The sequence below is a fragment of the Leptopilina heterotoma genome, unplaced genomic scaffold (assembly GCF_015476425.1).
Source record: "Leptopilina heterotoma isolate Lh14 unplaced genomic scaffold, ASM1547642v1 Lhet_455, whole genome shotgun sequence".
Taxonomy (NCBI): Eukaryota; Metazoa; Arthropoda; class Insecta; order Hymenoptera; family Figitidae; genus Leptopilina; species Leptopilina heterotoma.
In genome coordinates, this window is record NW_025111089.1 from 43,209 (window position 1) to 67,017 (window position 23,809).

A 23,809-nucleotide genomic window follows, 5' to 3' on the forward strand; every position below is an offset into this window, starting at 1 on the left:
AAATTTAGGCTCCAAATTTGGCAACAATATGATTATAATATATATTATAATCATATTGTTGCCAATGCATAAATTATTACTTTAAATATTTAAAGTAATAATTGCACAAAAAAAACTTGGTCTTATTTTTGTTGCATCTCATTTTGAGTACTACTCAATTTGAACAAATTACTAACTTCAAGTTGCTCAAAATGAGTATTACCTGTCGATAAACATTTTTAAAATGTTGGGTTGGTAAAATTTGCAATTTTGTCATTTTGTGATATTTCATATATATTTACTGTGAAAAATATTGATTTTCATTAATTTGAAAATATTTTAATGTCTTTTTATTTAAAAATCAATTTATTAATTAAAAATTAACTTAATTAAAGTAAATTAGGGGAGACTGGGGTAAACCCGCGCACAGGGTAAACCCGCTCACTAGCGATTTAACGCGATGAACTCAACTTAAGATGGAGATATTGATACTGTGAATAGTACTTAACATTCAACTTATATTAACGAACTTTCGTTTAGTTTCATGAATTCAACATAGAATCAGAGGCAATCAAATGTTTTTAGAGGTATCAGAAAAAAACGTTTTTTGGATTTTTAAGTTTTTCGATCATTATTTTTGAGTCTTAATTCATTTGACAAATTTTTTTTGTTGCTATTGGATGTCCTTCTTCAAAGTACATGTATAGTTTTATCTTATTTCAAAAAGATTTAATTAAATTTATTCTGAAATGTGAGGAATACACTCGGGGTAAAGTCGCTTACGTGAAGTCGGGGTAAACCCGCTCACTTAGTTTTTAATTTAAAATTTAGAGTAAAATAATTTCACGTATTATATTTTAACAATAACACTATTTATGACTTGTTAAAACCAAAATTGTAACTACATTTCATTTTCTCTTAATAAAATATAACATTATTTAAATCCATATTAGTAATTCATGAAACCTATATTCATTATTTATTAAACCAATTTGTTGTTTATAGAATTGTTTATAGAACTCATAGTTTATCAATAATAAATCACACTTAAGACGGGAATAAGACGAATTTTAATATTTAAAAAATAAAACTGTTCCGTCTTGAAAAGATAAAGTGAGCGGGTTTACCCTGGAAAATTGTAATTTCGAAATTTGGTACATGTGTATTAAAAAGTTTTTCTAAGTAAAACTAAAAAGGATAAATCAAAAACTCTTTTTTATTTTTTTAGTAGAAATCATAAGCTTTCAAATGATATAAATTAACTTGGATTTAGAGAATAATTTCCTAGATTTTTACCGATCTGAAAAAAAGTGAGCGGGTTTACCCCAGTCTCCCCTACACATAACAGGATGGATAAATTTTTAAACTTAGCGCCATTTAATTGAAGTAAGTTGTGTGAAATCAGATTGGCACTACTGGTATGCAGGCCTGCTGGTATGTCAACAAACATTTATAACCTAAAAATTTGCTTGCCTTTATTGAAAAATTGTAGGCAAAATATATGTGAAATGAATATTACATAATATTTTTTACGTCATTTACGCACAGTTAATTAATATATTTTATATTTTTATTAGGTTATTCATTATTTGATGAAAATTTCCACGTATCTTTTATACTCATAATGAATATGATTTATCTCATTTTGAGTAATTTTTATGTAAGCTCAAAATGAGACAAGGAGTTTCATTTTTGTTGCAACTCATTTTGAGTATCGTACGCTACTCATTTTGAGACTAAGTTATTTCTGTGTGATGCATTGGAAATTGAGATCATAAGATCTCAAAAACTGTTTTCTTCCAAGGCAACATCTGGCAATTATTAATAATATTTGTGAACAATTGTTAATAATAAAAATGAGTAATTTATGAACGATTTTTCCTTCTTGACTTTGATTATCAAACATTGTAATTGTTGGGATTACTAGAGAATTTTCCTCATTCTCGATATTAAATAAACCAAGAATTATTACGATAGTATTTGATTTAATTTGAAGTTCATAGTTAACGTATCCTAAATTGTATTTTGGATTTTTGTACTATACCATTGTCCCGTCAATGTGTAAAATCTAAAAAAATAATTAATTAATTAAAAAAATAAACAAAGTTTTTAATGACCTGTAATGTTATTATATAAAAAATTGATAAAATAAAATATTTATTATTTTTCAAATATAAAAATATTAAGAAATAAGTTGTAGTAGTAAATCTTTCAGTGTGTACATAAAAATAAAATAATTAAACAATAAATTTGTATCACTACTTAGTCTATATGAAATAAATTGTTGCTGTAATTAAAAGATTAAATTCACAAATTTACATGAAAGCACATGGAAAACAAAATTAATATTTTAGTTTAAATCAATCAAATGACTCTTTAAATTAAATCAATTTAGAAAAATTGAATGTATTTAATTAACTAAAAATTAATTGTTAAATGTGTTCATTAAATGGACAATTTACTTCATTATAAAAATGAATTTTTTATCTCTTTAATAATAAGTGAGTCTCGATAAAGTTCAACCCAAAAGTCTTGGCACTAAAAATTTTTTTCAGATATTTGTTCACACGTGAAATTAGAATATTTTTCGCCTAAAATGAAAATCATCTGTCGAGGGTTTTTAAAATAAACTCGATTTTTCTCGTTTTTTGTAGATTAATTGCTGTTATTTCATTAAAAATTGAGATATTAATTATTTTTTTTATTTCACTCCTTTAAGGTTTCGTGAACAATTTCCCATAGATGAAGATTTATTTTTGTTATTAATTGTGGTTAAATTTTTAAAAATTCCCAAAAAATCTTGTTTCTTTGCGATTTATGTGTTATTTCTTAAAATAAATATAGAAACTGGCTTACTATTGTAAGCCTGATCCGTGTACGAGTTTTTCAGTTAAGAATGAAAAAAATGAATCTGAATCTTCCGGTAAGTTGATTTTTACTAATGGCTTTCGTCAATTGAAATTTTTTGTTTTTTAATTTATAATTTTAAATAAAATAATCATGGATAAAAGTTTTACATTATTTATTTTTCAGAGAAAAGAAAAGAAACTGTTAGTGAAAGTAGTTGTTCGAAAAGTGAAATTCGTTGTAGACATTGCTTTAATATAATTTCAAAAGGAATTTGTCATAAATGTATTTTAACAAATTGTGTGGAAAATTTAGTATCAACTGTACAACATGCAGGTCCTAAGGTTGTTGATCAAGTTATTTGTAGCCTACTTAAAAGTTAGACGAAAATGAATGATTCTCCAATATCGTTAACTCAGCCACGAGGTGGTAATGCTCTTAAAGTTCATACCAGAAATAAATTAGAAAGTCAACTAAAAGTGCAGCTTTTTACAGCAGATGATATGTTAAAGATATAAATGAGCAATCATTTAAGTGGAAGAAAAACTTTAGAAATAGCAAAGGCTTGATGGTTTGATGAAACTGTTGCGTACTGCTCAAATTTTGAATTATTTATTCAGCATGTTCTGGAAAAGCGCGATGTATCCAATTATCATTTAAAATTTGGTATAGATGGTGGAGGCCAATTTTTAAAAGTTACTCTATCTATTCAATCCACTGAAAATGTACAAGTGGAAGTGGAAAACAAACGTCAACAAAAATACCAAGATGGTATGTATAAAGGTTATTAAGCAATTCAAAGATACTGGCGTTAATGGACTCCTCATTTTAGCTCTTGCCAATACTTCACATGCACAGGAAAATTACGAGAATGTTTTTCAGATCTGGAACGTACTAAATATAAACCATTTTTCTGGAACAATTGCCACTGATTTAAAAATGGCTAATATTCTTGTTGGAATAATGTCACATAGCAGCTTGTATCCCTGCACGTGGTGCTATGCAGAGAAAAGTAAATTAAAAACTTGTGGCGAATATAGAACAATTGAAAATACTACGGATAATTATAATAAATGGTGCAAATCTGGATCGCGCAAAGAGGATGCTCTTATGTGGGCTAAAAAATGTAACGTTTCAAGAGATGTTCGACACAATGGTTCAAGTTTTAATGGAAATGCTAATAAAGCTTTGCTCGATAAAGTTAATATTCTTGAATTTGAGGGTTGCAACGAACTTCGCCTTGGGTTCGTTCAGGTATTTAGACACTTTGGAAAAGTCGTGCAAGCATGTTTTAGTGATATACTTGATCCAACCTATGAGCAAAAAATTTAAGACTTGAAGGAAAGCTATTTGATTTTAAAAATATCAGTTACGCTAAAAATACATGCCGTCTATTTTCATGTAAAGGATTTTTGCCATGAAACACAAAAAGGGCTTGAATTTTACAGCGAACAGACGTCGTCAACGTATATGGGAAAAATATAATGTCCAAAAAGATCATCCCGATTACTTACAAAAGCTTCTACGAGCTCTTTGTGAATACAATGGTTTGCATTCGTTTTAATGTATTTAATTTAAATTTTCATTATGAATATTATAATTCTGTTGGAATATACTTGTTCTGTAAAAATTAGAAAAAAATTATCTTCCAATAAATACTAGTTATAAATTATAAAAGCAATAAAAACATTATTTCGCACACATCAAGATGACGAAACTCACCGGTGAGTGACGGACTCTGACAAAATAACAAAATATTTAGACTCTGCAAGCAAAAAGTACCTACATCTGCTTACTTTCCTCGAAACAAAATTGGCTCCTCAATTTAAATGCTTAAAAGTACTCTAATTATTGAACACTTGTAGTAAATTTAATAATTTTTTTTATTTTGAAGATAGGAATACGTAATTTAAAACACATTACAATAGTAAGTGAATTTAATCTTTTAATTTGACAGCTTATTAAGTTGACAGCTATCATCCACCCCTTGTTATTGATATTCATTCTACTTCCAACAATTTTAATTTACATAATAACAATAATATTCAATATGACTTTAAAAATGCTGATATTGCAAAAATAACTTCCTTTCTTAACGATATTGTTTGGAATACTGTTCTTAGTGTTGATAACGTGGATGATGCTGTAGATATATTTTATAACATAGTATATGAGGCGTTTAATAATTTTATTCCTTTGAAGTTTGTAAATACTAAGATTATGTCACCGTGGTTTACTCGAGAATTAAGAGATTTGGTTTTACAAAAAAAGAGATTGCATAATATTTATAAAAGGGAGAGAAATAATTCAAATTATTTAGCGTTTTCCAAGGTAAGATCTGATTGTAAAGCGTTATCTACATCTTGTTATAATAATTTTATATCAAACACAGAAAATTCAATAGTTGACAACCCGAAGTATTTTTGGAAATTTGTAAATTTAAATAGACAATGTCATTCTTTACCTGGTGCCATGTATTTAAAAGAGGAAAGTAGTGAATCTCCTGTTGAAATTGCTAATCTTTTTGCGAAATTTTTCAAATCTGTCTATAACACTACTACACTGCGACCTAACGATGTAACATCTACAGAATTTAGTGAGGTGAATCTTAATTCAATAACGATAACAAGAAACGATATATTTGTAAAAATAAGAAACTTGGATGCAAATAAGGGAGCAGGCCCAGATGGAATCCCTCCTTCTTTGATTCGTTCATGTGGCTTTTCATTTGTTGAACCACTGTCTATTTTGTTTAATAAATCCTTGAATATGAATAAATTTCCTAATGAGTGGAAAAAGGGTATTATATCTCCTGTTTTTAAAGATGGTATTAAAAATAATATTGAAAATTACAGGCCAATAACATTACTCAGTTCAATTTCTAAAATTTTCGAAGGTCTTATTTATGAGTCGTTGTATGTCGCGTCATCAAACATTATAATTGATGAGCAACACGGGTTTGTTCGTGGTCGCTCTACAATTACTAATCTCGGCATCTTTGTTGATTATTTGTCAACAAATTTGGAAAAGGGACACCAGATTGACGCGATATATGCCGATTTTACTAAGGCATTTGATAAGGTTAATCATAGCATTCTTCTTGAAAAGCTACGTAGAATGGGTGTATCTCCAAATATAATTTTGTTTTTGGAAAGTTATCTATCGGGGAGATTTCAAAGAATAAAATTTAAAAGTGAATATTCAGATAAATTTTTGGCAACTTCTGGTGTTCCACAAGGCTCGAATCTTGGACCACTCTTGTTTGTTCTTTACATGAATGACATTAAATTTATTTTCAAGACTTGTTTTTTTTTGCTTTACGCCGATGACCTAAAAATTTATAATGTTGTTAGTTCAAGTCCTTTACATATTCAGACCGATTTTGATCGCGTGATCCAATGGTGTGACAGTAATCAAATGTCAATAAATGTTAAAAAGAGTTATGTTATCTCGTTTTCTAAGAAAAGTACTTTGATATATTGTTATACTGTTGGTCATGAGGAGCTTACAAGGGTTACTTGTATTTGGGACTTGGGTCTTCTTCTATGCAGTGATCTCTCATTTAATAGACATATATCTGAAGTAACTTCAAAAGCATTAAGAGTCCTAGGTTTTATAACTAGAAACGCATCTATGTTTCACAATATAAATACACTTAGAATTCTTTTCTTCTCTTTGGTGAGATCGCTGCTGGAATATGCCTCTGTAATATATGTGCCTTTTTATGATTTTAATGTGATAAGACTTGAAAGAATTCAAAATAGATTTCTCCGTTTTGTGGCGCGACAGTTTAACATACCATTTGACAGATGCGCCCATGACTACAGTTCATTACGACTATTACTTAACACTCCACTAATTGCATCTAGGTTTCTGTTTAATGATTTGACTTTTTTCTATAAGATTATAAATGGTGTTAATGATTGTCCACATTTATTGTCATTATTTAATTTATCTGTTCCTACTAGAGTTACTAGAAATTACACATTATTTGTGGAATCGTTCCATAGAACAAACTACGGATACCACTCTCTTGTAACAAGACTAGGCAGAGAGGCTAATTCTGTCTCTAATGTTATTGATTTTTTTGACAATAATTATTTAAGATTTACCTCCACATTGCGTAAGTTCACATTAAGTTTTTGATTCTATTACTGCCTAGTGCAGGCTAACTAATTATTATTGATTAAAATAGGTTGTGGTTTGCAGCCTTTAGATTGTAAGAGTACTTTGTACGAAAGGGCTTGACCCGTAAATTTGTTAAATAAAAAAAATAAAATAAAAACAATTTATTTCATATAGACTAAGTAGTGATACAAATTTATTGTTTAATTATTTTATTTTTATGTACACACTGAAAGATTTACTACTACAACTTATTTCTTAATAGACTCAGCAGAGAGAAAATTATTTCATTTTGTGGGATCCATTATAACATTGTATAGATTTATACACGCTAAAAAAAGTTCTACTAAAGTAGGGATAACAATCACTATAATAGCTATAAGTTTCACTGATTTGGCTTCAGCGATAATCCATTTTCGCTGATCTAGCCAAAATGACCCAGCTGGAAGGGTTTCCGGAAAGTTTCCGGAAGCGGCTTCCGGAAGTTTTCCGGAAAATTTCCGGAAATTTTCCGGAAATTTTTTTTTGTTCAGAAATTATTCGGAAATCTTCCGGAAATTTATTTTTTTTGTACGGAAATCTTCCGGAAAATTTCCGGAAATTTTTTTTTTTATTACGCAATTCTTCCGGAAATTTATTTTTTTGTACGGAAATCTTCGGAAATTTTTTTTTTTTTTATGGAAATCATCTGGAAACTTTCCGGAAATTTATTTTTTTTGTACGGAAATCTTACGGAAATTTATTTTTTTACGGAAATCATCCAGAATCTTTCTGGAAATTAATTTTATTTTACGGAAAACATCGGGAATTTTTCCGGAAATCTATTTTTTAAGGAAATCAGTCGGATTTCAGTCACACTTGTAGTTAATATTATTTGAATAATAATAATAATATTTAATAATATAAAATTTCCGGAAAATTTCCGGAAATTTATTTTTTTTTACGGAAATCATCCGGAAATCTTCCGGAAATTTATTTTTTTTTACGGAAATCATCCGGAAATCTTCCGGAAAAGTTACGGAAATTTATTTTTTTTTACGGAAATCATCCGGAAATCTTCCGGAAAATTTCCGGAAATTTGTTTTTTTTACGGAAATCTTCCCGAAAATTTCCGGAAATTTATTTTTTTTACGGAAATAATCCGGAAATCTTCCGGGAAATTTTCGGAAATTTATTTTTTTTTTACAGAAATCATCCGGAAATCTTCCAGAAATTTATTTTTTTTTACGGAAATCATCCGGAAAAATTTCCGGAAATTTATTTTTTTACGGAAATCTTCCGGAAATCATCCGGAAAATTTACGGAAATTTATTTTTTTTACGGAAATCTTCCGGAAATTTTTTTTTACGGAAATCTTCCGGAAATTTATTTCTTTTTTACGGAAATTTTCCGGAAATTTATTTTTTTTACGCAATTCTTCCGGGAAACTTCCGGAAATTTATTTTTTTGTACGGAAATCTTCGGAAATTTTTTTTTTTTTTATGGAAATCATCTGGAAACTTTCCGGAAATTTATTTTTTTTGTACGGAAATCTTACGGAAATTTATTTTTTTACGGAAATCATCCAGAATCTTTCTGGAAATTAATTTTATTTTACGGAAAACATCGGGAATTTTTCCGGAAATCTATTTTTTAAGGAAATCAGTCGGATTTCAGTCACACTTGTAGTTAATATTATTTGAATAATAATAATAATATTTAATAATATAAAATTTCCGGAAAATTTCCGGAAATTTATTTTTTTTTACGGAAATCATCCGGAAATCTTCCGGAAATTTATTTTTTTTTACGGAAATCATCCGGAAATCTTCCGGAAAAGTTACGGAAATTTATTTTTTTTTACGGAAATCATCCGGAAATCTTCCGGAAAATTTCCGGAAATTTGTTTTTTTTACGGAAATCTTCCCGAAAATTTCCGGAAATTTATTTTTTTTACGGAAATAATCCGGAAATCTTCCGGGAAATTTTCGGAAATTTATTTTTTTTTTACAGAAATCATCCGGAAATCTTCCAGAAATTTATTTTTTTTTACGGAAATCATCCGGAAAAATTTCCGGAAATTTATTTTTTTACGGAAATCTTCCGGAAATCATCCGGAAAATTTACGGAAATTTATTTTTTTTTCGGAAATCTTCCGGAAATTTTTTTTTACGGAAATCTTCCGGAAATTTATTTCTTTTTTACGGAAATTTTCCGGAAATTTATTTTTTTTACGCAATTCTTCCGGGAAACTTCCGGAAATTTATTTTTTTTACGGAAATCATTCGGAAATCTTTCGGAAATTTATTTTTTTTTTACGGAAATCTTCCGGAAAATTTCCGGAAATTTTTTTTTTACGGAAATTATCCGGAAATTTATTTTTTTTTACGGAAATCATCCGGAAAATTTCCGGAAATTAATTTTTTTCGTACGGAAATCTTCCGGAAATCATCCGGAAAATTTCCGGAAATTTATTTTTTTTGTACGGAAATCTTCCGCAAAATTTCCGGAAATTTATTTTTTTGTACGGAAATCTTCCGGAAAACTTCCGGAAATTTATTTTTTTTTACGGAAATCATTCGGAAATCTTCCGGAAATTTATTTTTTTTGTACGGAAATCTTCCGGAAATTTATTTTTTTTGTACGGAAATCATCCGGAAAATTTCCGAAAATTTATTTTTTTTTTTACGGAAATCATCCGGAAATCTTCCGGAAAATTTCCGGAAATTTGTTTTTTTTACGGAAATCTTCCCGAAAATTTCCGGAAATTTATTTTTTTTACGAAAATAATCCGGAAATCTTCCGGGAAATTTTCGGAAATTTATTTTTTTTTTACAGAAATCATCCGGAAATCTTCCAGAAATTTATTTTTTTTTACGGAAATCATCCGGAAAAATTTCCGGAAATTTATTTTTTTACGGAAATCTTCCGGAAATCATCCGGAAAATTTACGGAAATTTATTTTTTTTACGGAAATCTTCCGGAAATTAATTTTTTTGTACGGAAATCTTCCGGAAATTTTTTTTTACGGAAATCTTCCGGAAATTTATTTCTTTTTTACGGAAATTTTCCGGAAATTTATTTTTTTTACGCAATTCTTCCGGGAAACTTCCGGAAATTTATTTTTTTTACGGAAATCATTCGGAAATCTTTCGGAAATTTATTTTTTTTGTACGGAAATCATCCGGAAAATTTCCGGAAATTTTTTTTTTTTTTTTACGGAAATCTTCCGGAAAATTTCCGGAAATTTTTTTTTTACGGAAATCATCCGCAAATTTATTTTTTTTTTACGGAAATCTTCCGGAAAATTTCCGGAAATTTATTTTTTTTTTTACGGAAATCTTCCGGAAAATTTCTGGAAATTTTTTTTTTACGGAAATCATTCGGAAATCTTCCGGAAATTTATTTTTTTGTACGGAAATCTTCCGGAAATCATCCGGAAAATTTCCGGAAATTTATTTTTTTGTACGGAAATCTTCCGGAAATTTATTTTTTTTACGGAAATCATCCGGAAAATTTCCGGAAATTTATTTTTTTTTACTGAAATTTTCCGGAAAATTTCCGGAAATTTATTTTTTTGTACGGAAATCTTCCGGAAAATTTCCGGAAATTTATTTTTTTTACGGAAATCATTCGGAAATCTTCCGGAAAATTTCCCGAAATTTTTTTTTTTACAGAAATCTTCCCGAAAATTTCCGGAAATTTATTTTTTTTACGGAAATAATCCGGAATCTTCCGGGAAATTTTCGGAAATTTATTTTTTTTTTACAGAAATCATCCGGAAATCTTCCAGAAATTTATTTTTTTTTACGGAAATCATCCGGAAAAATTTCCGGAAATTTATTTTTTTACGGAAATCTTCCGGAAATCATCCGGAAAATTTACGGAAATTTATTTTTTTTTACGGAAATCTTCCGGAAATTAATTTTTTTGTACGGAAATCTTCCGGAAATTTATTTCTTTTTTACGGAAATTTTCCGGAAATTTATTTTTTTTACGCAATTCTTCCGGGAAATTTCCGGAAATTTGTTTTTTTTACGGAAATCATCCAGAAATCTTCCGGAAATTTTTTTTTTACAGAAATCTTCCGGAAAATTTCCGGAAATTTATTTTTTTTACGGAAATCTTCCGGAAAATTTCCGGAAATTTGTTTTTTTTACGGAAATCATCCGGAAAATTTCCGGAAATTTATTTTTTTTACTGAAATTTTCCGGAAAATTTCCGGAAATTTATTTTTTTGTACGGAAATACTCCGGAAAATTTCCGGAAATTTATTTTTTTTACGGAAATCATTCGGAAATCTTCCGGAAATTTATTTTTTTTGTACGGAAATCTTCCGGAAAGTTTCTGGAAGTTTTCCGGAAACTTTCCGGAAACCCTTCCAGCTAGGGATATTTCTTGAGTTACCTTTTGAAAACAACATAACCTCAAAATAACACTTGATTGAAAACATTTTTAAATTAATGTTCAAAGCGTATATTCAAATTCTATTAATTATATTTTTTATATTATAACTAATAAAATGTAAAATTAGTAAATTAATACGTATTTAGAGGTAAGAAATGTAAATTTGACATTTGTGATTTTAGAGAAATTTCTATGAGAATGGTAAACTGTCAAATATTTCCAACATGGCTGACCAGTGAAATTCATTTTCTTTATATCAGAGAAACAGTTTGACTACTGCATTGGAAATCATTCACTGAATTAGTTGAATAGATTCTTTATGTTATTTATTTTTAAAATTAGCTGTTTCCCACAGTAAAAATTTTTTTCCGTGTACCGAACTTAAACTTTTAAGGCGCCAACCTCAATATAGTATATCTTTTTTCTGTATTACATAGGTACATAGCTTATAGATTTTAGAAGTACACATTGTACGAAAGGGCATGCCCCGTTATGAATCTAAATAAATAAATAAACAAGATTATTATTTATATATATTAATCGTGATAATATGTCCTCACGTGAAGATATTGTATTTTTTATTCAAATTGTTCTATAATTCAAATTTTTATGTCAAAAGTTTGATAGTCAATTTTTAATTTATAAAATAAGTAAAGTAAGAAAAAGTAAACTTCGACGGCAAGCAAACGTTACTGATCTGAGTATTGCTAGTCGTGTTTGTTGACAATACGTAGTTTTCGTATTGATAACGAAACAAATATATGCTTTTGTGTAATAGCTGTGAGCATAATAAAAAAAATTTGCATTAAATAATTAAAAAAGTTATTTTGTATTGTTTTCGAAGAGCGACATATATGAGTGTTGATTCGTTCAGAAAAAAAGTGTTTCATTTTTTTTGCAGTGTAGTCATTACATTTTGTGATTTACCTTCGTGTTTAACCAAAATCCTGCATCACATAATGTGTTGGTCTTTTTAAAAAATGACTACCATTTCCGGTTGTGGGCACCTTTATGTTAAGGAGGCTCTACCATCTGACGATGATGTGGACTACTATCTCATCTATCTAAACTTTCTCCTAAGGAAATTGAAAGCCGCAAACTTCATTAAATGCAATGAATATAGTCGTTCAGTGCATTAGATGTGCGTTGATATGCGTGCCAGCTACTTCACATGCAAGCATTATGCTTCTGTTAGCGATGAGTATAGTGTGAAAACGTGACATCATTTTTGTTTTTTATGCCGGCGAAGTCTCTTAAAATAAAGAAACTTTCATTTCTTCTTTATTCGTTCCTTTAATATTTTTCCATTTTTAGCGGATTTTTCAAGAGTGCCCACAACCAGGTACAAAAATTTGTTTTTCAAAAAATTTTCATTTCACTAAATTTCTAATAAAACTTTTTTATTTGAAGGAATCAATTTAATTCCTTCACTGACAGTCACCTAAGACCTCTAGCTTTAAATTCGTACACATATATTTGTATAATCTGCACGTGGACAAATGTTATGAGGCAGAAACCTAAGGGTGCCCACAACCGGCACACTTCCCCTATATAAATATTTATTATTAAAAAATGATTGATGTTTGACAGATTTAATTTGCAAATTCTGAAAAAGTCAAGTTTTTGAAAAATTGTAATTAAAATATTACGATAACTATCACCTTGAACGTGATTGAATAACTTAGCCTTTTTCTAGGAGCGCATCTACAGATTGAAATAAAATAAATTGAAAACGTGCGTGATTAATAAAAAGCGTTATTATAATTCTTGTATTCAATTGCCAAATTCCATTTCTATTTTTTAATGTTTCAAAATTAAATATTACAAAATATTTTTAATCATTAATTAATTTGGTTCATTATGATCGTATCAAACAACGTGAAAAAATGAATAACTTTTTACTTGTTATATTTTTTAAACTTGCGTCAAAATTAATGTACCTAATATCCGTTTCATGATTGAAGTAATATAAATTACATAATTAGAATCATAATGCTCCAAATTTCGTCAAAAAATGAAAATCAACTTGCAAAAAATGCTTTTTTTACAAACTACAGTATAAAATATATTTTTATTTTATTGTACCATTATTCAAGAGTACAAATGTAAAATAGTAGTTAAAAATATTAAAAATTACAAGAACTAGAATTTTTTAAAAAATCTCATTTTTGTCGTTTTTCTGAAAAATTGTCTACTTTTAGTATTTTTTTCTGTAATAAAATATTTTTAATGAAACTTTTCAATTGTAGAAACTTATTCTTCAATGTTTAAAGAATATTAAACAATTTTTTTTATGTAAATTTAATTATATAAGTTTTTAAATGGTAGAGTTTTGAAAAGTGAACAGGGTCACAGTAACCGTGGAGTGTGCTACTTGTTCGAAAAGAGGTGTGTACTCCGAGGGTTAATTATAAATAAATTAATATTGATTGTCTTATGTTAATAATCATAATTAATAACAGTTAATAATGCAAAATGCTTTGCACATATTACAAAAATATATAAAGAAAAAAACAAAAGAAGAAAGAAATACACTTTCTTGTTTATATTTTATGAAGAAAAGCTCATATTTTTCGTTTTTGGCTTCTAACTTGCATGGCATTAAAATAAAATGATTCACGTAAAGAGATAATTGTTTTGGAAACAATTTTGAAGAAAATAAACTATAAATAAAATCTGTGCTTACAATTTGAAAATTTACATTTTCACAAGTGAAAATCGGCTAGTTCTGTAGATTTGCCTATATGATCGTAAAATGAGGATGAATCTGGAATAGTTATAAATTTTTATTATATGAAAAAGTTAGAGCAAAATAAATAACAAATTTTTTAATTACTTTTTTATTTTTCTCGACAATTTTGAAAAAATTTTTTTTTTTTTGAAAATTGAGGTTTATCCTCTTTTTACGATCATATTTTAACAAAAAATTTTTGGAATTATAAAATTATTTTTTTATTGGAATAGTGCATGAAACACAATAAAAGATGTACGCATCATAAAGCATTGAGTTAGAAGACAGAATGCATGTGCATTTGTTACTATATTTTAGTCCCTAAGCTTGTAGGCCCAAAGAGGAAAAGGGAAGGTTTCAGTAGGAGAGACAAGGCAAAAAGCAGAGGAATTTGTTGCGTGCTTGTATGTGAGCCGTAACGCGAAGAACTCACGGCTGTGTTGGTTCTCGTAGCCAGTGGAGTCAGTGGATGTGTACGTGTAAACTGCCGTCTTAATGCATGTATGAGAAATGCATTACTTTTAATTATTTCTAAAAGAAGGTTTCTTCTATTATATAAAGTTTTAAGTATTGATATAACAATATTATAGAATATATAAAGATTTATATATGTTTTATAACCACTGTCTTATTTTTTGTAGCTTCCTTAAAAGGAAAATAATAGAAAAATATCTGTTAAGTACCTTGTACGTAACACTTTTTAGTACTATTCTGTAAACAGTTAGTTAATAAAAATAATAATTTCTTTAAAAAAAAAAAAATTTTTGACATAAAATATTAAAAAAGACAAGTTAAAATTAGTTGTTGACGGTGGTACACTTCTTGACTCAAAAACGGTGGGCACGATAGAGAGCGCAATTCTTTTGTCTAAAATACAGTAATACCCCGACTTATACGCTTCCACGCTTTACGCGAATTCGGAGATACGCGATTTTTTATAACCGCGCGCATTAACTTTCTTACTAGAACTGCAAAACTACATAATATACAAACATGCACCCCGACTTACACGAATTCAACTTACACGGTCATCCCTCGGTCTCAACTATCGCGTAAGTCCGGGGTATTACTGTATAAAATTAAAGAAAAATTTTTAATTTCACATATAGGTATGTAGTTTCTATTTGATCTAAGAAAATTCCAAAGAAATGGTAAAATTCTAATATTTTGAGAGATAAAACGAAAAAATTATTATTTTTCTAAATAATGACTTTAATTGGTTTTCAAAATTATTTAAAAAAATTTTTTTAGTTTAAATAGAAGAGGGATTAATACTAAGTAAAACAAGACATCATTTATTAAATTCGGTCAAGGCGTTTTTTGTCAATTCTGCCCACCAGTATTTTACAGCAAAGGATGAATATGGTTGTCAAACACCCACGGTTAACGTTTTGCACACGCCAAAAATCAATGCAAAACTAAAAAAACACTTAAGATTGGTCTTGGATGCATTTCCTGCAGATATAAGCAAAAAAACATCGATTTTTTCGACCATGTAAAGCAGGATCCCTCTTTAAAACTTGATTAAATAATAATAATTATGTCCAAAATTTTTCGAAATAGATTTTGGGCTTTTTACTGGCATGTATTCCACTGCAAAATTTGGAAGTTTCAACAAAATTGAAGAATTAGGGACCACTTTGATTTTTTAAACATGGACTGACCCTTATGTAATCAACGAATTAAAATACATATCATATAACAAAGTTCAGCTCTTTAGATTAAATAGTGTAGATACTAGGGGGAGGGTTTCGAAATTGTCAACAGACACGAAAGTCTGACCCTTCATCTTTTAAGAAGTCTTAACTTTAATTTAGTATGGTATCCAACTTTTTTGAGAAAGGCAATTTTAACTTGATGTCCCTTTTTGTCTAGGAGCATAGTGGGAGGTAAAATATTAACTAATTAAATTTACGTTATTTCTTTTGAACTGTTCCATTGTTTCGTGTCTTGCAACAATCGTACTTTTACCCACTGATAATAGCTTGCATAATTGACTTATTTTTATCTTAATAATTATTTTCTAGTATTATAGCAATCCACAATCTTCGTAGACTGTTCATTATCTAGACCGTTTACGAATCACAAACGTGAAAAGCCTCCATCACTCGACTCGAATGGGAAAGTTGGGGGCGTCTTGGTGCAATTGGTGGGGAGTGTAGAAGGAATTGAGGAAACTGTAGGGTTGGGGGGTCTTGTCTCTATACCACTGGTTGTACTACTGTCACTTGTAGTTTAGTTTCTTTCTCAGAACAAGTTCGATATAAGCGTGACGAGAGAAATACGTTTTCGCGCAAACAAGTATAATTTATTATTGGGAATGGTGGTGCTACATGATCTGATTTTTCTTTTATGTAAGGCATGAATCTCGTTTTTGCTGTAATCTGTGCACTTGTGCAATACACTAATGGTGTAGGGCTAGAAGTAATCTATCAGTGGAAATATCTGGATTGGGTTTGGCCAAACGTCCCATTAACTGGCAGTGAATTTATATTTGGAAATGCCTTTACGCAGGATGTAGATGTTGACAAAATTGGACGGGTTTTTGTAACAAGTCCACGCTGGCTCAAAGGTGTTCCAATTTCACTTTCCACTTTATCTAATCTAGATGGACCTGGAGGTCCTTTGTTACTTCCATATCCTGATTGGACATGGTTTGTGCCCAACACGTGCGACAGCATCATTTCTGTCTACCGAGTTGCTGTAATTATATTTTTCTCATTTTCATAATCACGATATTTATCATATACTTACAACTTTTTTGCACTTTCTTTTCTACATATATGTACACTAAAAAAAGTAGCAGAATGTTTTATTTACTTAAGCAATTTTTGCCTAAGTACAAAAGCAATACACAAAAAGCAATTATTTCTTTAAAAAAAGCAATTTTTTCTTGGTTACTAATGATACAATCACATATTATTTGAGAGTAAAATTTTTATTTGATTATTTAGAGAATAATGTATATAATATAATAATAAATTTATTTATTGAAATATTTAATTTATTCATTGAAAAGGTTAAACAGTTTATGGGTGATTCTCCGCTTAGCGCACAATTTAATGTCCCTCGTCTTTTTTTAAAAAATCAGTTTTATATATTGGAATGAATCCAACGTGGAAAACTAATTTCCATGCTGACAAATAAAAGTCTATAGTAGTTTTCATTTAAAAGTTTATAATTTTGCTTAAAAATCTGTTTTAAGGTGCCAAACCGTCATGGTACAATCAATCCCCACTACCATTTCATATAAAAAAATTTTATTTTTTTTAGTAAAATATAGTAATAAATATAATAATATATTTATTATTAAATATTATGAAATATAATAAATATTTTATTATCGTCTAAGTTAGTAGAATTGAGAAAAACAACACTTGTGAAAAAAAAATTATTTTTAAATATTTTTGTAGTTCTTGTTCCTCGTTTTCACGTCATGGTATAATCACTTTGTAAAATTTTATAATTTACATAAAAAATCAAATCTAAATTCTACTTAACATCAGTAAAAAGTATCAATAAACTCTCCTGAATGAATTATACTAAGAGAAAATTATTTTTTAATGATTTTTTTTGTTTTTTACGTGTTATAAGCAGGAAAGTTTATCACACTCATTTTGAGATGCAACAAAAATGAGTCCAAGTTTCTTCTGTGTAAAAACTAATGACATGAAAAAAGAAAAAAAATAAAATCAATAATAATTTGTTTAAAAAAATAGTTTTCTTTGCTATCGTCAATATAAGGATAATATTTTTTTATTGTTTATTATTTAAAAATTAAAAAATTATGTTTTACATTTTTATTAATTCTATTTACAATTCGAATGAAAAGGAACTTTTATTTTCACTATTTTATTAGTAATATTATTTTATTTTAATTGAATAAGGAAAATAAGAGCCACTTTGTTTTAATTAACTACAAATTCGATTTGACTTATGTAAACAATTTAATTGATAAATGATAAACATTTGTTATCTTAGTAACTAAGGCAATAAATTGTTTTTTTCTTAAGAAACAATTCCTTTGTTAGTATTACTTTTGTACTTTGGCAAACATTGATTAGGAAAAAAGCACATTCTAATAATTATATTTTTCAGTGTGAATAATATGATTCTGTGGTATAAAAGGATTGGTAAAAATTTTAAAAAATAAAAAAAGAAACTTGTAAGAAACCACTGCTAAGTTATGATGTACATTTGATTTCTAATAAATTAATAAATGTGTCTGAAAATACTCAAGAAAGTCAAAGAAAAATATTTATAGTTGTCCTTGTATTTAATAATAATTATGAGTTGTGCACCAAATAGTGTATAACCAATTATATTATAAGTACATAAAAGTTATAAATTAAAATTTTCTAAGTACAAATACTTGAAATTTAGATTGATGAATGCGATCGACTCTGGGTGGTCGACAGCGGAAGGGCTGAGTCAAAAGCTGTATGTCCCACAAAGATATTGATTTTTGATTTAAAAACTGACCAACTGATTCACAAATATGTGATACCAGATTATCAAACATTTTCGGGAAAAGCATCTTTGGTAACGCCAATAGTAGAAATTGGCAAATCTTGTATGGATGCATATCTTTATATAGCAGATGTAGAACAAAATGGAATTGAAATTTACGATCTAAAATACGATCGTTCATGGAGATTAAATAATACAAGAGGAAATGCCTTTGGTCCTGATCCTGAAACTAAAGCAATGTTCATCACCATTGCAGGGGAACAATTTGATCTAACTGATGGTGTATTAGGAATGTCTCTATCTCCTTCAGGGTTTTTTGATAAAAGGTAATATTGAAATTCAAAGATTTATACATTAAAATTTTTTTAAATGTCATGATAACAAGAAATTTTCAACAATTTGTATTAATTAATCGCTTTTTTAATTTTTACTCTGCATTGCTTCAGTTCATTAACAGATTTAGATTTTTAGTTTAAAGAATGTCGAATTTTAAAGAGAGGAAAATTACCCTAAGAGCACTAGATATCCCAGGATATTATTATAGAAACACTAGTGGATATCTTTGGGATATCTAACTGCTATTATGAGGATATTCTAGTGAGCGGCTGTTTGAGTATCGTATGGATATCTGATAATATCTAGAAAATAAAGTCGATACAGATTCAAATTTTAATTTATTTTAGAGATAATCTCAGGACATTCTAGGAATATTCTTAGGATATGCTGAAGATATCCCGGAGACATTTTGATGATATCCCAAAATATCCTACAAAACGGCGGTTTGGATATCATCTGAATATCATAGGATATCATGTGGACGTTTTTGGGATATCCTACATTTTAGCACAAATTAAATGTTTCTTTGTATTTAAAATCCTATTTTAAAAGTAAGGCTTATAATTTAATAACAACTGGATTTGAAAAATGCATGCGGATACAATTATTAACCTTATTAACCTTATTATTACCTTATTAACCTTTTTTGTATACGTTAGATGAAAACTACGTAACTACAGATTTAATGATCATAACTGATTCATGCAACCTTTTAAGCAATAACTTATATGTTTTATATTATTTGTTTTAAAGAAAACATGGTAAATTTCTTTATTATTAAGTTTTACCCAACAAAACAGTTAGTTTCCGGGAATAGAAATTCATTTTGTTATCAAAACATTTTACTAAAAAAAGTATGAATTTAATCACAAACATAATTTTTCTAACGATACTCTATAAATCTAAATAGGTAAAAAGTTACTAATTGAACGACAAACAGTCGTCCACTAAATGATTTAGTAATAATTTTATTAACAATCAGTGGAATTTTACTTAGTAGAACTGTTTTATTAATAATCGATAAAACAGTTTTACTAATTTATTTAGTTTCAAAATAAATTTTTAACAATTATTTTGGGTATGTTTACATAATAATCTATTTATACAATTAAATTAGCTCAATTTGAACAAATATCAATCAAAAAATTTGTATTATCTAAATTATTTTCATGCTTTTTTATTAAATTTTTATATCTGTCAAACTAACCTCGTCTCTAATCTATAGTCAATTTGGTCAAATTATGTTCGAAAAATTTCAAACAATGTTTATAAAAACTATTTAATGATAGCTTCCTCAGTAATTTAAGCCACTTTAACACACATTCTCATGATTTTAAAAAAATGGTACTCTTTAAAAGAAAAAAAATTATTTTTTCTATTTATTTATTAAATAAATATTTCAATACACAAATTTTTTTCAAAAATTTGAGATGAACGTTCGATGCAAAATTTATCTGCCTTTAATTTACAAAAAAATTGAGCTGAAACTGTTCAAAACTGTAATGAACAAATCATGCAATTTTTCCACGGGCGTGCTTTTTGTCCCACTGTGATATGTAGAGAAAACTTACATTTTAATGTTAAAAAATGTTAAGGGGAATATTTTCATTAAATCAAACATGTTCAAGAAAAAAATTTGAATTAATAAAAATAAATAAATTATTTACAGATACCTCTATTTCAATTCCTTGGCAAGTTTTTACCAGAAATTTACAGACGTGAGTTCGTTAAAAGAAAGTCTGTATAAAGAGCCGTTGGTTTACCAATCGATTCAGAAGAGATCGAGTCAAGCTGGCGTTCAGGCGACTTCACGACGTGGCGTATTATTTTTCCAGCTGGTGCAGAAAACCGCCATAGCTTGTTGGAATATTGAAAAACCGTTTACACCAGAGAATATTGTAACGATCGCTCAGGACGAAGAAAAACTCCAGTACGTGAGCGGCATCAAAGTTATTGTAAACAAATACGGAGTCGAAGAATTGTGGTTTAACACAAATAGATTACAAAAAACAATAAACAAAACACTCAGGCCAGACGAGATAAATTTCCGAATCATTCGTGGTAATGTCGATGAAATAATTCAAGGCACTAAATGTGAGACCAGTGGTCATAGAAACCGTGCACCTGATATTTCATCCTGGCAACAAATATGATCTCGAATCAAACTCATGATTAGTCTGAGACTGAATTATTATGAAGCATTATTTAATCGTATATTTAATTATTTTGTAAATAAATATTTCTGTATATTGAATAAAACTTAGAAAAAAAATTGGTGATATCAGTATCACTAACAGAAATAAAATTTTAGATCTGAAAAGAATAATAAATATTTTATAGCAACTTCATTTTTTCCAGGCTAAACAATATTCCAATAATAATCTTAATAGAGTCAATCCTCTACACTGACGGATGGCGTTGCATGATTTGAGCACTTCCAGTGTCGTATTCTTTGAGATTATGAAGAAATGAAAAAACAAAGATAAATAAATTTTTGAAATACCTTTATTTAATACATGAGGCATTTCATGTGAATTCACCCAAGTAACAAATTTGATTTCTTGAGATGAGGTTTAAAGTTTGCACAATTCTTAGTCCTAATCAGTACAAATTATAAAATGAAATATTATTGATTTATTTAAATAATTGTATGTTGTAGAGGGAGTTAAAAATGTTTATAATACATGGAATTTGTAGCGACTTTTACCCACATTTAAGTGGTACTAGCAGAGCTTGTCGCGCGCTATATTTCTACTTTCGACTAATGACACTTAACAGCTTGTTACTTCTTGTGTGTATAAAAATCTAACAAGACTTTAGGAATTTTTTTGACGACACTATTTAAGATATAACTTTTTTATAGGGAAAATTTTCTCAAGTGTACCAATGTCAAAATTATAAGTTGTTAGATCGGGCTAATATTTTCACAGTATTCAGTACTATGAATGAGTACTTCAACTAAAATGTATTATGAAATTTTATAAAAAATTGTAGAGAGGGTTGAAGATTTTGGATAAGTATGTACAGTGAGTTTTCTAAAAAAATCATAGCTTTTACACTCAGGCGCAAAATTTCAGTACATTTGTACTGATTGCTTTTGAATGCTGTCTTCACTTCAAATCTAAATATTTTTGTAAGAAATTATGTAAAAACTATCAAACTAGGATCATTTTAAAGTTTAATAATTATTTTTTTAAGCGAACTTTATCTTCCGTTTACAAACAGTTGTTAGTAAAGAAATTATTTACTGGTCCAAAACAATTGCTAGAACAATTCCAATTAATATCTGGGTCATTAAAATTAATTTACTTCACAATTCATAAAAAGTAACCACAGCCGATAATAATTTATGGAATAACCAATTTTTGTATGTAAATTTCCAAGAAAAATTCTTCAAAAATTAAATTGTTATTGCAACATGTCAGAATACGAGATTTGTTTTATTTTCTTCTTAAATTTGTTTAAAAATTATTTAATATATATAAATTTTTAAATGTTGTAGAAAATAGTGGGTATTAAATATATCATTTTCTTTAGTAGTTATTTAGATTTTTAAAATTAAACATTTCTATTTATTTTTATTTAATCATTGTTTTCCATTTGTTTATAACATTTTGTAATAAAAAATTTAGTAAAATGAAAATATACTAGAAAAGTAGTACTTTTTTGCAACAGCAATTTTAGTTTTAAATCTATTAAAGTATTATATACTTTTAATCAAGTAATAATTATTTTACAATTTGTTACAAACTGTTAAAAATGAGGAGTGATAAATTATACAGGCACACAAAAAAAAGTCAAAACCCAGAGGTCACACCCCCCTATCCCCATGTTTTTGGGGTCGCGAAACCGAATATGACCATAAAAAATTTTTTCATCACCCATTTTCCCGCTACCACCCCCTTGCACCTGCTCCCGGGGCACAGTGGGACCAAACTGCAATTTACTGTTCATAATAGTCTAGAGACTTCATTTTTAACCGATTTTACTAAACTTTGTTTTAAATAAAAGATTATTAAATTTTGAAGAGATTTGTCGAGGCCGAATTTTAAATTTCAATTTGTTTATATTTATTTTTTTATTGCAAAGTTTAACAAAAGCATCTATTTTTAAGAAAAAGTTATCTCCAGCCTCTATAATCAAATGGCACGTGCTAAAAACTTTTTAGAAACACACCTAGAGTACTCTGTAAATTGTAAAAAATTTGTGCAGGTAAATATTTGAATGTTATAAACAATTAATATTAACAAATAATTAAGTTTACAACAAATTGTTAATGTGGACAAACGCTTTGATAGATTTTGATGAAATTGTATACTTAAGGGTTTTTGGGGTCGCTGATTACGAATCCAAAGTTGGTTTTTCAAAATTCAAAATGGCGGATCCAATATGGCGGATGCTATTTTTGAAAATCGATTCAATTTTGCTAAAAATCGTTACTCGGGGGTCTTTGGGGTCGCTGATTACGAATCCGATGTTGGCTTTTCAATATTCAAAATGGCGGATGCTTTTTTTTAAATCGATTCAATTTGGCTAAAAATCGTTATTCGGTGGTTTTTGGGGTCGCTGATTACGAATCTGTAATTAGTTTTTTAAAATTTTTAATGAATGATATAATGTGTAAGGCGCTTTTCTTAAAAATTGATTAGATGTACTTGAAACTTGTTACTCGGAGAGGTTTTTTGGGTTTTTCAAGTATAATTAATATTTTCAGTATATCGAAATCTTTTACATTATTAATTCACAAATGTTATAAGCTCTTATAATGGAAAACGAATTGTTCTCACTTATAGGTGAAAAAGCTTTAAGCCATCTTGCGGCAAAGATGAAAAGCTTATACTTTTACCGCGAAATTTAAATCACTAATAAGACTAACAATCTGTGCTAAAAATCCTTACACTATGCAGAATTATTGTAAAAAATTGAAAAATACGA

General features: G+C 28.3%; 1 protein-coding gene across 1 annotated transcript; it reads left to right on the top strand.

Annotated features, from left to right (window-relative positions):
• The first annotated feature begins 16,259 nt into the window (after positions 1-16,259).
• On the top strand, positions 16,260-22,217 carry LOC122507240 (major royal jelly protein 1-like). Its single transcript, XM_043619858.1, has 3 exons — positions 16,260-16,771; positions 18,452-18,864; positions 20,544-22,217. The coding sequence occupies exons 1-3, from the start codon at positions 16,430-16,432 to the stop codon at positions 21,025-21,027; spliced, it is 1,239 nt and encodes a 412-aa protein (XP_043475793.1). The 5' UTR covers positions 16,260-16,429; the 3' UTR covers positions 21,028-22,217.
• The last annotated feature ends 1,592 nt before the right edge of the window (positions 22,218-23,809 follow it).